The following is a 14,807-nucleotide window of genomic DNA, read 5'->3' on the forward strand; positions in this document are numbered from 1 at the left end:
TAAAAAAATAAAAAATCATACTGTCAAGACATTTCAAATCAGAATCGACATTCCTCAAATAAGCTGTCCAAAAAAAAACAAAATCGACAGACACACAAAAACAAATTAAAAAAAACTTGACAAATGGAGAGAGTGAGCTCGGCAATCAAGATGATGCATGTGACGCTCGCAGCGTTGAAGGCCTCAGTACAGAGAAAGGGCACTTGAACACAGCATACGTGGCAAACGGAAAGCCTGCAGGGACAGAGGAGATGTGCTCATCCACCACACAAGCCGGGTCAGTGCGCTCGCTCACTCGCTCGCTCGCTCGCCGTCTGAGCAATCCAGCACATGGGGGGGTTCAGAGAGAGACAGAGAGAGAGTGCCCATGTTTTCTATGCTCAGGCCGGTACAAAAAAAGGGGAAGCGAGGAATAAAGAGAGACAGACAGAGAGAGAGAGAAAGAAAGAGAAAGACACATCTGAAAGCCCCATAACCAGGTTGTGCAGCTGGTTATTCCACACAGACAGACAGACAGACAGACAGACAGACAGGCAGAGAGAGAGAAACAGGTGTAAGAAGGGAGGGAGGATGACATTCCCAGGAAGAGGTGGGGAGGTCGACTAACACATTCTCTGCCCAGCCATGGATGCAGCTGCCACTGGACTGTAAAAAGTGGAGAGGAGGAGGAGGAGGACAGAAGAAAAGGCCTTCGGATGGCAGAAACAGGTGGAGGGAGAGAGGCAATGGCGTCCTTAACAAACATGAAAGACAGAAAGAGAGAGAGAGAGAGAGAGAGAGAGAGAGAGAGAGAGAGAGAGAGAGAAAGAGCGAGAAGGAGAAAGAGAGAAAACAGCAGGGATGTGACGCCATCGTTCGTCTCGCGGTAAATAAACATTTTTTGCAAAATAAAAAAAAACTGAGCAAAGTGAGAAAGACGTGCAAGTTACCCATCATCCTTTGCACTCTTTGCCCACTTGTGCAGATTCTGCGGCGGAGCAAGAGAACATTTACACACATCTGCTGGCACCGAATGCACCACAAATACTGTCTAAAAAGAGTTTCAATCAGATAAAGTCCCACCAAAGAAATTGGGTCGCAACACATGCAGCACTTTTTGTGCTCGTATTGTGACAAAGTCAGTTGTTTGTATAAACAAAACACCGACTGCATCTTTGCAAAGGTGTTTTTTTCTACAGAAATCAGGGATGTATATATATATACATACATATACATATATATATATTATTGCACTAAATATTTTACTGTGATCTGATAGCGTCACATCCCTGATAAACAGAGAGAATCAAGAGATGTCAGGCTTTGGCACCGTTTGCTTTTCAGAGGTGGCAGGAGGACAGACAGGAGAGGAGAGATGGAGAGACGGGGCGACATGGCTGAGAGACAAAAAGAAAAAAAGTGAAAAAAAAAGAAAGTCATATCCAGTAGGTCAGTTATACGTCCTCGCAACTTACCCGCTTTATTTTTATTTGTTAGAGTCAGAGGATGATGAGAGGGGAGGGAGAAGGGGAGGAGTGAGTCAGAGAGGAAGAGATAGAGTGAGAGAGAGAGCGGAGAAGAGAGAGCGGAGAAGAGAGAGAGAGAGAGAGAGAGAGAGAGAGAGAGAGAGCGACGGGGGAGACAAAAGTACACAAAATGTTAATGAGATCATCTGCAATTAAAAAAAAGAAGAATAAATAAATCAATACAAATCAAAAACCGTCTCCAGAGACACACACGACGCACAAACCAACACAGGATGGAGGACATTCAGCCACGGGAGCATCTGTACAAACCACTCCAGTTCAGTCCACACAGTGGAAAACAAAGAAATTCAAAAAGAAACCAAAGAAAAAAGGCACACACACACACACACAGACATCAACGCCAACGTGTGGTCTTCTACAATGCACTCCTACACCAACACCTCGTGCAGCAGAGTGGGGGAGGGAGGAGGCGAGAAAACTCCCCCGTGGATGGTATGACATTCAGATGCATCGGTTAGACATTCAGAGGGGTTTGTCGTTAGCACTTGGAAGAAGAGGAAGGAAGAGAAGTAGAAGGAGGAGTAGCACAAGAAGAAGAAGGAGAAGGAGGAGGAGAAGAAGAAGGAACAGAGAGACAGTGGAGAGAGAAGAAGAGAAAAACTCCACACACACCCAAACAACGAAGCTGTAACCGATCAGTCAAGATGCTGGAATGGAGGAGAAGAAAAAAAAAGAGCGCAAGCAACTCGATGACATGCAAGTGTGGAAGAGGAAGAGGAAGAGGAGGAAGAGGAGGAGGAGGAGGAGGCGCCAAGATGCAAGGTGGCAGTGGTGGGCGTGGCCTCTCATCCCCCGGGGCGGCGCTACGGAGAGGTCGGTGCAGTGCGAAGGAAGGAAGGAAAGTACAAACACGTCCATCCCAAAACAAACAATCAGACAGACAGACAGACAGACAGAGTCAAGGACCAACAATGCTCTCTATCGGGCCGACTATGAGGGAGGCAACGTTATTGGTCACCACAACAACCACGACCACAACGACAACATCAGCAAAACTCCATGTGCAACTGTTGTCTTCTTCGAGCAAATGACATTTATCATTTGGCACCAGGGAGGTTTGGGGGTCAGGAGGGAGGCATGGCAGATGCACACACACACACACACACACACACACACACACACACACACACACACGCACACACGCACACACACACGCACACACACACACACACACACACACACGCGCGCACACACATACACACACACACACACACACACACACAGAACGTCCTACTGGGAGGTTACAGTGAGGGTGTTTCCCCTTTGATCTGAGTGGATCATGTGTCGACTTAATTAAAGCGTGTGTCGTTAACTGTAAGTGTTTCTTTTTATAGCCTGGATCGATGGTCTGAATATTTGACTGTGTGTGTGTGTGTTTGTGTGTGTGTATGTGTGTGTGTGTGTGTGTGTGTGTGTGTGTGTGTGTGTGTGTGTGTGAACAGCGAGGCCGATCCAGTTTCAGCCTCACATCGATCTCCCGCTCTATACGTGTGTGTTTGTGTGTATTTGTTTGTGTGCGCGTGCGTGTGTATGCTGCTGTTGTTGCTACATTCAGGCTGTCTCTGCTTGTCCTGCATGATACTGCTTTGTTTGAGGTTTTTCTGTCTACTGTGACGCAGCGCTTGCTGTTATGTAAAAATATCGCCGTGGAACTCTCAAAGCTGCACTGTGGAAGTTGGGGAAAGGGCGCCCTCTCTGGCAGGGCGGCATTTTGCAACTGCACAATAAAACGATTTATAGCCTTTCTTTACTTCTTTGTTTGCACCGTTTTTTTTAGTTTTTTTTTTTTATCAGCCCTTTGTGATATCACAAAGGGGACCAATAGACCTCATGGATGCCTCTCCAAGGTTGGTGATCGACACCCGCCACCCAGTCAGTTTTAGCAGGAGGGAGGCTGTAAACAGAGTGTTTTTCAAATCATGGCACTGTGCCCAGTGTGAAAACAAACACAACGTGGGACCTTTAAAACGACTGGCCTGATAAATAAAGCGCAGGAAGCTGCATCTATATCAGAATCTGAACGTACATTTAGAACACTTTGACTCAGACAGGAAGTTAATCCTGCAGCAAAAGCAGTTCCCAGAGAAGCTTCCACGGTGCAGCTTTCATTGTGGCACTTCCTTTCCTTCCTTTGTGTGTGTGCGATGTTGCGGACGTGCACCGCTTTGGATGAGGCTTACTTCTTCTTCAACCTGCGGTCCTTCTCAGCCTGGGTGCCCAGCTTGCTCACGCCCATGTCCTGGCCCGCCATGTCCGCGTCCATCATGGTCGCTACGGTGACGGGAGGGGGAAAGAAAAAGACGAAACAAAAACAAAAGGAGATCAACAAGAGGATCAGGTCGGCGAAAAGTCCTTCAGCACTACAGATTGGATTGTTTTGCTTTCACACACACACACACACACACACACACACACACACACACACACACACACACACACAAGCACACACACCTTGTGGGTCCACCATGACCTGTCTGTGAGCCAGGTGGGCCAGTCGTCCCTTCTCCTTCTTGCCGAAGAGCCGGCCGATGGAAGACTTGATGCCTTTCTTTTTGGGCTGCTTGTGCAGGGAGTCCTGGCTGCTGGCGACGCTGCTGAGGGCGCTGGCCTCGGCCTCCAGGGAGGCCACGATCCTGGGGAAGACAAACATCAGGCTCCTTTAATCAGCACAAAGGAAACTTTTCTTTTCCTAGAAAATTCATGAAGAAAATTTTGAATTAGCACTCCCATTATTCAGTTCTCAAATAAATGCTCACTCTTGGGTCCACCCCATCATGAGCCAATCACCTCCATCAGAAATCAGCCAATTAGAAAGCATCGAATCCTCTGATTCGTCGCTTGTGGATGGATTCTCAGTTTTAAACAATAAACTGGTTGTGCCATCGAAAGACTTGTAAACCTGTTTTAAAGTTAAGACTAAACTATTTATTGCTGGTCCTGCACAAAAACAATGAGCAAAACATGAGTTATGTGCGACAATAAACAAGAAAAAAAAAAAAATTAAGGTTTGCCCTTTTTTGGGCTTTCTGCAGATTATGAGACACAGATTGTAGAGTTTTATTTATGACTTCACGTGAGTGTGTTGGACATTTTTTAATAAACCTGTGCAAAAAAAAAAGGAAACCCTCATCCTGATAAATGTCAGGAGGAAGTTTTAATCCGGTTTTACCAGAGTGCTCACTTCCAAGGACCTAAATTATCCCTGTGAGGCAAAAAAGAAATAAATAAATAAAAAATCAAGGCATAATTGTGAGCTTGATGGAGGCGGTAAATCAGTTTTTTACCCTGAGAATTCAAGTGAAGAAAAAAAAAAAAGCGGGGCAGAGCTGAAGATAATGATGCTTTTAAAAACCAGAGAGGCGACAAAAACACAACTAAATAAAAAAATAAAGAAATGAAAGAACGAGAGAGAGAAAGCTCTTGTTGGCGGGGAGTGCGGGCGGCCCGACACTCACCCACGTGCGTCGTTGTGCGAGGAGGCTGGCAGTGTGTGCGTCATGCGGACGGTGCGCGGCGTCGCCGGTGGCGACGTCTCGCACTTGATGGTGGCCTTGTCCTCCCGGCCGTCCTCGTCCACCGCCGCTATCTGGAAGTTAACGGATGGTGGTTAACAGACGGCTCTGGAGGCGGGGACATGATGTTTAGGATCGGTGGGCGAGTCGGTACCTTTCTCCTGTGTTTCCTCAGATCGCTGGGCTGCCGAGGCACAAAGGACAGCGTTAGCGTGTCGCTAGCAAATGAAAGACTATTGGCTCGCCCGTAAAGGATTTCATAGACCATTAGATTACTTTTTTTGGCTCGATATTTGAGAATCAATCCCCAGATCAATAACTGCGGACAGAGGCGGGGCCTTAAAACGCCTCGCTTGGTCGATTAAATCCAGCCAATGGAGGCGACTGGAAGAGTCAGAACCTTCTCGTGTTCCGCCCAAGCGGATCCCCAGATACCTACCTTCCCTCCCTCCCTCCCTCCCTCCCTCCCTCCTGCCCGCCGCACCCCTCCCAACCTCAGCTTGAAAAGCCACAAAACTTATTATCACCCGTTCGCCGGGGGGCGGACGTCTGTGTTTAAAACCACCAGATTTATGTCACGACGTCCGTCTGAGGCCATGCAGGAGGAGGAGCAGGAGGTGGAGGGGGACTGAGTGGGAGGAGGAGGAGGAGGACGAGGAGGAAGAGGAGGGGGAATTAGGGGGTGGGGGGTGGAGGGGTTTGCAGGGGAGATAAATGACTCGGTGGTTGTTGGCTGTGCACGAGCCGCAGCATGGAATGGCGCCCTTTGTACAGAGGATGTGTCTCCCAAAAGTATCTCTAAAAATAGCTCCAAAATCCCTGGATGGAGGCACAGACACACAGACACACAGACACACAGACACACACACGCACACGCACACGCACACGCACACACACACACACACACACACACTGGTGTCCGCAGTAATCAAATGCAGCTCAGGATGCGTGGACAGTAAATCCATCTCCACCATCAATCACCGGCCTGCGGCCTCCAGGCCGGAAAGACGAGTTACAGCAATTTGTTTCGTCACTAAAACCCACATTAATAATGATGTCTTTCAACGGAGGGGATTTCTCTGAAGCAGATGAATACATATATAGATATATATAGAGATATACACAGTATATATATATTTTTAAGAGGATACTTGTAAAGATTTTATTCCAATGGCTTCCCTGTTATGTGACCCGGCGATTTAACTTCAATATCAATATCGGACGATGCTGAAATAAATAATAAATGACATCTGGCATCATGTTTAAGGACACGTAGGCGTGCTTTTAAAAAAAAACAAAAATCAGTCGAGCAAATCCACAGTTGAGCAAATCTGCTCACTTTCAACCCAGAAAGCTAAGAAAGAAAAAAAAAATACACACCAGCGTCATCACCCCCATGCGCTCCATGTCGCGGGAGGGGCTCCGAGGGTCCAGCTTGGGGGTGGAGTGGCCACTAGGGGGCGAGGAGGAGGCCAGGGAGGAGGCGGTGGCCGAGGCGGTGATGGAGGCTCCGTGGTGGTGCATGCGGGCCAGGTTGAGGCCCTCCAGGCTGACGCTGGCCACCCGGTTCTCGATCTCCTCGGCCCGCAGCTCCGTCGACTCCTTCTCTTCCTGGATGAGCCTGCGGACGGAGGAGGACGGAGGAGGATGGAGGCTGCTTTAAATTTCCAGGCACGCCCCGCGTCAGCGTTATCTGCAGAGGACGCCGGGATACCTGCTGGATGCTGCGGCAAGCTAATCAAAGGGCTTAACAAGCAGATAAAAAAAGGCTAAAAGTCAGATCATTAGCCGCTGTAACCCCCACACCCGATCCCCACTGTGTAATTAGCCGGCAGCGCCGCTTCTCACATTCCACGATGAATATCTGCCGGCTCGGAGACATGTTGCGCCTTCTATTGATAGCAATGCAAATAAGCACGAAAAAAACAGCCCCAGAAATAGTCAGAAAGTGCTCAGGGTCACAGAAGCTTTGTAGCACAAGAATTAATAAGCAAAAGGTCAATCCGACCGGAGCCCACTTTTCCGGGATTATTTTGCTCATTTTTACCGGATCTCTTTGTTGATGGCGTCCAGCTGCTCCTGCAGCATCATGGCCAGGGTCTGGGCGTCCGAGTGGCCGCCGGGCGACAGCAGGTCCATGGAGCTGAACAGCGTCTCCCGGTCATCGTCATCGATATCCGACATTTCCGTGTCGCTCTCGAAGTGGTGGCCGCCGAGGACGCCCAGCTGCTGTGAGCGCCATTCGTGCTCCCCCAGCGACTTGGCCTGCGGGCCGGCGGGAGGAGGGTTTGGATGAAACAGCAGGAAGCGTAAAAGCTTTGTGAATTTCAAATGCCTTCCATTATACCTAGGGTATCTAATCCTGAAAAAAATCCCACTAAAGGCAAATTAAGCAAAACTTGAAAGCTGATTGGACAATACTTCTGCCTCTTACATTTAAGCAGGCCAATGAAATGTGCTAAAACATCTGTTTCCAGCAGGGGGTGTTTAGTTGTCGTTCTTTTAATGTGAAAGATACATAAAGTGGTGCGTCCATGCTAACTTCCCTAGCAGTAGCTAGACTTGCGGTTACTTCCTGTCCGGCTGAGAGGGCAGCTTGCAGCAGCCACTTCCTGCAAACGAAACAAAAGCCACGCAGTCACCTTGGTCTCCCGCAGTCCCAGACGACCTCTCCTGGGCCGGCGGATGACCTTGGCCGAGCGGTAGTGGTCCGACTGGGTTTCAGCCAGGGATCCCAGGGAGAAGCGCAGCTCGGTCGACGTGTCCAGGTGAGACCTGAGAAACAACAACAGTGCAGATTTCTTCCATTCTTATTCTACAAATAGTTAATTTTATTACTGGTTTGCTTTTGAATTCTTTTTTTTCCTCCCTTTTCTACTGCACTACATGTTGCTGTAATTATGTACATTTCCCCATGTGGGATAAATGAAGGCATTCTATTCTATTCTATTCCATTTCACATTGCACAAAAACTCATTCTGGCTGATCGGGAGCCGAGAGGCGGATTACAGAAGACAAACTGTCAGAAATCTCTGTCACAGTCACTCATGGTGCATCACAAGGAGGCGTTTTTCTTTCTTTTCCAATTTTCTCCCCCCCCCCCCTTCCTCCCCGCCTGCCTTTGTGGTTTGTTTGCTCACAAACTTGTCAACGTGTCGGAGCTGCTATATCAGGACGGCGAGCCGGCGAGGACGAGGAGCCAGAAAGCGTCCTGGAATAGATCATCTGAAGAAGTCGAACGTTTCCTAAGAATAGCGCCGAGCCGAACGCTGGATCACAGGCGGATGAAATAACAGAGACGGTGTCTGTGTCCCCGCGTTTCACTTTCGTCACGTTCGCATCGATGATCTCTCGACAGGCTACACGAGGACTCTACATCTCGGTCCTTCTTTTCATTTAAATCAATATCATCCAGAGACGGAGCATCGGGCTGATATCAATGTCAAGATGCTGGCTGCTTCAGGGAGGCGGAGCCTGTGCCAAAAACAACTACGAAACAACAACACGTTTTGGTGCGTTTCAGGAGCATACTGAGGTGGCACCTGATATAACAGGTCACTCTGTTCATGTGCATGCCACAACAAAGCATCAGCTTTACCAGGGAGCTGAATTCAAGAGCCTTCTGTTTAACAGGAGGCTGCAAACACAGGGCTAAATGTGCTGTTTTGCTGTTGTTGGTTTTTTCTTTTAAGATGAATTGTGCAAGGCAGAAGAAAATGGGAACGAGACAGAACCTTTACAGGAAATATTTCAGTAAAAACAAATCACCTACCGAGACAGGGTGGGTTCTGTGAGGGATCCTGCCCTCAGCCGGAACTGGTCCAGCTCCGACCGAAGCTTGTCCATCTCGTCGGCCAGCTGGCTCTGCACGGAACAGAACGGAGGAGAATTATTTGCACCAGAAGAAGAATGACGGTCGCAGCGGCCAGACATGACCGAGGTGACCAGCTGGTCATTGTTTATCGTGCATGAAGACAAGACAAGAAGACAAAAGATCATCATCATCATCATCATCATCATCATCATCATCATCATCATCATCATCATCATCATCGTCATCGTCGTCATCTCAGTGACCTACTTTTTCTTGTATGGACTCCTCGTACTGCTTCCTATAGCTCTCAGAGTCCTGGATTAATAGATTCTGCAAAAGAAGAAGCAAATGTCAAGGGATGAAAGGAAAAAAAGAAGCAACCATTCCACTCCTGTCTGTCAATCATCATATTCTGGGACCTTCTCCTCCAGAGCCGACATCCTCTCCTTCAGGTGCAGCTGCAGCCGCTCGTTGGACTCGGTGAGGAGTCGGTCCACCGTGTCCGAGAGACGCTTGTTGTGCTCTTCGTTCATCTTTTCCCTCTGCCGGGCCTGCAGCCATCAGACACACACGGGTCAGAGAGTCGCTAAAGACCTGTGAAGTGACTCCAGATCAAAAAGTGTCGTCAGCCACCACTGAACTCAACAACAGTCAAAAGTGGACTTTCCAAAGTCAATTTGCACATATTCCTGCAGACTGATTCCCCAGGCTGCAGGAATCACTGAGCTGTAAAACAGAAAGCCCTGACAATTCACTGCAACCCCTCTACACCAGCTGACAGTACTGCCCCCTGGAGGACCGGGGGTCGAAAAAGGACAACCCTTGAGGGAAGTTTGAAAAACCGTTGATTCCTGCTATATTGTATAATATAGTTAAAATGGAGTTTTAGAAGTTTTAGAAGTCACAGAGGGAGAAAAGCATCTGTACCTGAACAATTTAAGTAAAAAGGAAATCTTATGCAAGACAGTAGTAAATTGCTTTACAACTCCTAAACCAGATTCATCCTGCAGAAAAAAAAACATATTTAAAAATAAATAGTTATGTTTTTGCTGTGTCATGTTCATGGATTAAAAATAGATGCTTTCAACAGGAGGGGGCGGAGCCTGTGTCATTTGCGGTGTCTGTCGACTCACCCGGAGCAGCTCCTGGTTCTTCTCCTCCAGCTGGCACTCCAAGTGCCTCATCCGCTCCTCGATGCTGCCGTGACGCTCCTCCGCCTACACAGCAGAGGCACAAAGAGAGCGGAGAGACAGAGAGAGAGGCCGCTGCCGTTTGTTTCCACAGCCTGAGTGCCAACCACCACCAAAAAAAAAAAAAAAAACCCAAAAAAAGGAGGGAAAAAAACAAGCACAAGCACAAAGCCTCGATCCCAAAACTGAAAGATGGAGATCTACTGTGAAGGGAAGAGCAGAAAGAGGGGAAGGAGGAGGAGGACAACGACAAGGGGGAGGAGAAAGAAGAGGAAGAGAAGGGGGAAAAGGAAGAAGAACAGGAGGAGGAGGAAGATGAAGAGGAGGAAGAGGAGGAATAAGAGGAGGAGGAAGAGAAGGAAGAACAGGAGGAGAAAGCAGAGGGCAAGGAGGAGGAGGAGAATGAGAGGGACTGAGTGGGAAAAGTAGAAGGAGGAGGAGGAGGGGCAAGAGGAGGAAGAGGATGAAAAAGAGGATGAGGAGGAGAAAGAGAGGAAGAAGGAGGACGACGACAGGAAGGAGGAGAAAGAAGCAGAGGAAGAGAAGGAGGAGAAGGAAGAGAGGGGCAAGGAGGAGGAGGAGAAGGAAGAGGATGAAAAAGAGGACGAGGAGGAGAAAGAGAGGAAGGAGGAGGAGGAGGACGATGGAGGAGGAGAAGGAAGAAGAGGAAGAGGAGGAGGAGAAGGAAGAAGAACAGGAGAAGGAGGAGGAGAAAGAAGAGGAAAAAGAGAAGGGGGAGGAGGAGGTGAAGGAGGAGGGAGACGGGGCGCGACCAGGAAGTGGCGAGCTCCTGCAGCGCTCCAGCCAATCACTGCCATGCAGCTGTCCCACGGCAGCAGAACAGCCAGAGCCACAAACAAACTTCAGGAGGAACCGAACAAACAGACCAAAGGGAGACAGAAAGACAGAAAGAAAGGACGGGAGGGAGAGCAGAGGAGGAGGAGGAGGAAGAGGAGGGTGATGGGCTCTCTACTGGCGTCGCCCTGCGGGACTACCTTCCTAAGAATGGAGCTCATGTCGTGGAGTTTAGCCTCCAAGACAAAGTGAAAATCATCGGGGGAGGAAGAGGAGCTGGAGTCGCACTAGGGCGGCCGAGGGAGAGGAGAGGGACACGGTGAGAAGGCCACACAAACACACACACACACACACACACACACACACACACACACACACACACACACATTGAGGCACGCACACACACATGCATACGTACAGTAAACACAGACACACACACACATATACACAGACACACACAGGTAAAGAAGAGTGTTGAGGTGAGGACAACTGAACAGTGGGGGTGTTTGCTCGCTCGGTGTGTGTGTGAATTTGTGTGTATGTGTGTGTGTGTGTGTGTGTGTGTGTGTGTGTTTGTGTGTGTGTTTTGTGTGTGTGTACCTTGGTGAGCGCCGCTATCCTCTGCGCCAGCTCCGCCTCCACCTCCGGCAGCGTCTCCGCCTTCCTCATGGTCTGCTGCAGCTTCTGCTCGGCCAGTTCCAGCCTCTCCTGCAGCTGCCGATTCTTCTCCTCCATCTGCACACACAGAAGCAGCCAGCGGCGCCACCAGCAGGCCGTCGTCAGGTAAGGTCGCTCACTTAAATTTCTCGTTCGCGCATCCGATTTCGACGGTCGCGAAGTCGCTGCGGCTGCGCGAGTGCTCCGTTCAGATGTTTGGTTTTTCCGAAACTGAAAGCTCAAGGCGCGGTAGGTTCTGTTTCAGCGTGCAGCTGGACCGTCGCGGTCCCAGTGAACCGGACCCGGGAGGCACCCACCTGTCGGAGGAAGGCCTCCTTGTTGGCCAGCTCGTTCTCCAGCTTGTCGTTGATGTCGTGCACCGAGGTGGACTCCCGCTGGGCGCTCAGGTAGCGCTTCTCCAGCGTCACGATCCGCTCCTCCATGTCCTCCTTCTGGCACATGGCCTGTGCACGAGAGCGCGCACACGCACACACAGGGAAAAAACACTTCTCTGTCAATTACAGCTTCAAAATGTGGTATCCAGAGGTGCACAAATGTGTTTTTGTCTCCATAAATGCAAACTGTTGGAGCCAAAGAAACAAAGTGTTGGGCCAGTTTGACAGTTTGACAGAATACGATTGAAATTCTCGTTAGAGCGGCACTTTCAAAGTGCAACCTGCAGGGGACTGGACACAAATGCGCACATGCACGTTCACGAGCGGTACCGATGTGTGACACTATTATGTTTTTCCTTCCAGGATTAGGAAGTAGCCACAGCCTTGACACTCTGAACAACTGGACCAAACTTTTCCGAAGTGTTTGAATTACATTTAAATGTGAAAATACATCTATATAAAAAAGGCCCATGGGGCTCAATGCCCTATTTTAAGAGGCAACAGGCCGTTGGGATGTGTGTGAGTGTGTGTGTGAGTGTGTGTGTGTGTGTGTGTGTGTGTGTGTGAGTGTGAGAGAGACATACAGTAAGACCAAGAGAGGCTGGGGGAGTGTATGCTAATAGATGCTTTTTATAGGCCGCTGGCAGCTTTTCTTTGATGTCTCTCTCAGAACGCTTGTTTCCTCACTGTGTGTGTGTGTGTGTGTGTGTGTGTGTCTGTGTGAGTGTGTGTGTGCGCGCGCACCTCTTTGATGTCCCTCTGGTACCGGTTGTTCATCTCCTCTGACTTGATGAGGTCCTTACGGGCCGTCTCCAGCTCCTGCTCCACCTCGGAGACCCGTGACGACAGCGACGACATGCGCTCCTTCATCTGGGCCAGCTCGTAGTTCTGCTTCTCCAGCAGGTCCTGCAGCTCCACCACCTGGCTGGCCTCGTGGCTCGGCTCCAGGGCGCCGTTGGACAGGCGCTGCTTGGGGTGGGAAAGATGGACGAGATGTTACAAGATGATGGAAGAAGAAAAACCTTAAAACCTCCTCCTGGGTTCTTTATGCTAAGCTAGGCTAGTAGCTGCTGGAGAGTAATCATAAGAAAGACAGAACTGATAAAAAATGAATAACTATTAAAATATGTAAAGTGCTTTTATTATAATTTTCTTTGATTGTTGAAATTGCCTGTGCTCATTTCTGGTCAACCGCCGAAACTCCGGCTCTCTCCCCGCTTTTTCTCGAGGACTCAAACAGAAAAATTCATGGGAGACAAGGTTTTGCATTTTGATTATTTCCAGGCGTCCTCCCTCAGAGCGGCTGCCACTTCAGATGCAGCACTTTGATTCTGAGAGCAGCAGCAGATGTATTAGCGAGCCAGTAAATTTCCAGTTTAGGAGCTTTGAGGCGTCTTTTTATTTATTTCTTCCTCCGCTGTTGTGAGATTTGGAGAGTCACTCCACCGTCTATTGGACAAATTGCCGGGACACTTGCATGAGAATTATTATTCTGTTTGGGACTCGCGCGCATGGCTCCTCGCCGCTCAGTCTCTTTTGAATGAGATTTTATCAGGCTGTGAATTGAGCGTCTCTATCAGGCCCTCGGTCCGGGAGGGCGCAGCCTCACTGGGCCGAGTCGTCGATCAAGCAACTGCTGAGTCTTTATGGAATGTGTACAAGCAAAGAAAACCAACTGATGGATCATATTCTTCATTCGTTTTCATTTTCCACTTCCATGATCTCGGAAGAAGCAGAGCAACTCTTCCGAGAAAACAGGAGGAGAGACTCACCTTGCTGTGGAGCTTCTGCTGGGAGTCTCCGCCCTCCAGCAGGTCGTCGCCGCCCTCTCCTGACGCCACTTTCCTCTGGATGTGGGCATTTTGTTCCCGTAAGGCCACGATCTGCCGGAGGGGAAACACAGGAATGAAGTCACACGCTGTGAATTCCTCAACGATGGCGGCGGCGGCGACGACGGGGAAATTACAGCTTCTTCTTCCCGTCGCAGGAATTTACGGGACGAGACTCGACGGGAGCCGATCACTGTAATCACAAGCGCCTCCGTCCCTCCACCTGAAGCTTCTGCTGTCAACTCATAATCCTGTGAGCCGGCTGACCGGCCACGGCCGTAATTAAGTTTTCACTCGCAGACACCGTGTGATTATCGGACAGGAAGTGACACGACGGCGAGGATGACGCAGCCGCTGCCTGCGGAAAGCAACTTCCCTGCTCGTTTCCCTTCATTCTTCACTTAAAATCAAAAGAAGATAATGCACAAAGTTTAAAAAAAACACAGGAAACTCAGAAAATTGTTTTGGAAAATTGAAAAAAAAAAAAAAATTCTCCTTGCTGGTGCTGCAAGATTTCATTCAGAATTTATACACTAAAGGTGATGCCGCATATAGCCTAGCCTAGCCTAGCCTAGCCCAGCCCAGCCCAGCCTAGCTGAGACAAAGTCCTGGTTACAAATCTGTAAAAAATGTATACATATACTGAACAAGAAAACAACAATAAATGGTGCCAAAGAGCACCAAAAAGCAAAAAAAAAAAAAAAAAAAAAAATTCATTCATTTCCATAAATTTGCTTCATAAAGTTGTCTTTAAAATATAAAAATGTTTTAGGAAAAGAACTAATAAAAAATCATCAATCTAAAGTGGATGGTTTTATTAGAAGCTGTCTCTGTCTAGAAATCTGAGTAACCTCATTCCGAACTTTGGCTACACATGCGTAACAAGCTCAGTGACCAGAGGGGGGCGACATTGAGGGCTACGGCTTGCAGCCTGGGCACTCCAGGCCAGGTAAATAAAAAATAAAATAAAAACACGTCTGCTCCATGAGAATGTGCAATGTTTGCTGTGAATGACACAGCAACAGAACTGGACAAACAGGAAGAGAGGCTCTGCAAAGCTCCGCCTCCTCTTGCTCGCTCGCTCGCTGC

At 48.8% G+C, this 14,807-nt stretch overlaps 1 protein-coding gene across 11 annotated transcripts in view; it reads right to left on the bottom strand.

Annotated features, from left to right (window-relative positions):
* ppfia2 (PTPRF interacting protein alpha 2) overlaps window positions 1-14,807 on the bottom strand; it is an 80,207-nt gene that overhangs the window by 8,191 nt on the left and 57,209 nt on the right. For 7 of the 11 annotated variants that reach the window (XR_012927120.1, XM_076030030.1, XM_076030031.1 and 4 more), the window contains 15 exons: window positions 13,662-13,772; window positions 12,634-12,858; window positions 11,812-11,958; window positions 11,438-11,572; window positions 9,986-10,069; window positions 9,272-9,403; window positions 9,120-9,182; window positions 8,811-8,902; window positions 7,681-7,813; window positions 7,086-7,303; window positions 6,419-6,659; window positions 5,193-5,222; window positions 4,982-5,112; window positions 3,978-4,159; window positions 3,707-3,797 (listed from right to left, as the gene is read on the bottom strand). Coding sequence is in view for 10 of the 11 variants with exons in the window: in XM_076030030.1 (XP_075886145.1) it covers window positions 3,707-3,797; window positions 3,978-4,159; window positions 4,982-5,112; window positions 5,193-5,222; window positions 6,419-6,659; window positions 7,086-7,303; window positions 7,681-7,813; window positions 8,811-8,902; window positions 9,120-9,182; window positions 9,272-9,403; window positions 9,986-10,069; window positions 11,438-11,572; window positions 11,812-11,958; window positions 12,634-12,858; window positions 13,662-13,772 (2,015 nt within the window). In the remaining variant the exon portion in view is untranslated. The remainder of the gene's footprint in view (window positions 1-3,706; window positions 3,798-3,977; window positions 4,160-4,981; window positions 5,113-5,192; window positions 5,223-6,418; window positions 6,660-7,085; window positions 7,304-7,680; window positions 7,814-8,810; window positions 8,903-9,119; window positions 9,183-9,271; window positions 9,404-9,985; window positions 10,070-11,437; window positions 11,573-11,811; window positions 11,959-12,633; window positions 12,859-13,661; window positions 13,773-14,807) is intronic. The other 4 variants (XM_076030027.1, XM_076030034.1, XM_076030033.1 and 1 more) reach the window with 1 other exon arrangement.

The sequence above is a fragment of the Nelusetta ayraudi genome, unplaced genomic scaffold (genome assembly GCF_046127955.1).
Source record: "Nelusetta ayraudi isolate G7.1 ecotype Tasmania unplaced genomic scaffold, CSIRO-AGI_Nayr_v1 ptg000027l, whole genome shotgun sequence".
Classification (NCBI taxonomy): domain Eukaryota; kingdom Metazoa; phylum Chordata; class Actinopteri; order Tetraodontiformes; family Monacanthidae; genus Nelusetta; species Nelusetta ayraudi.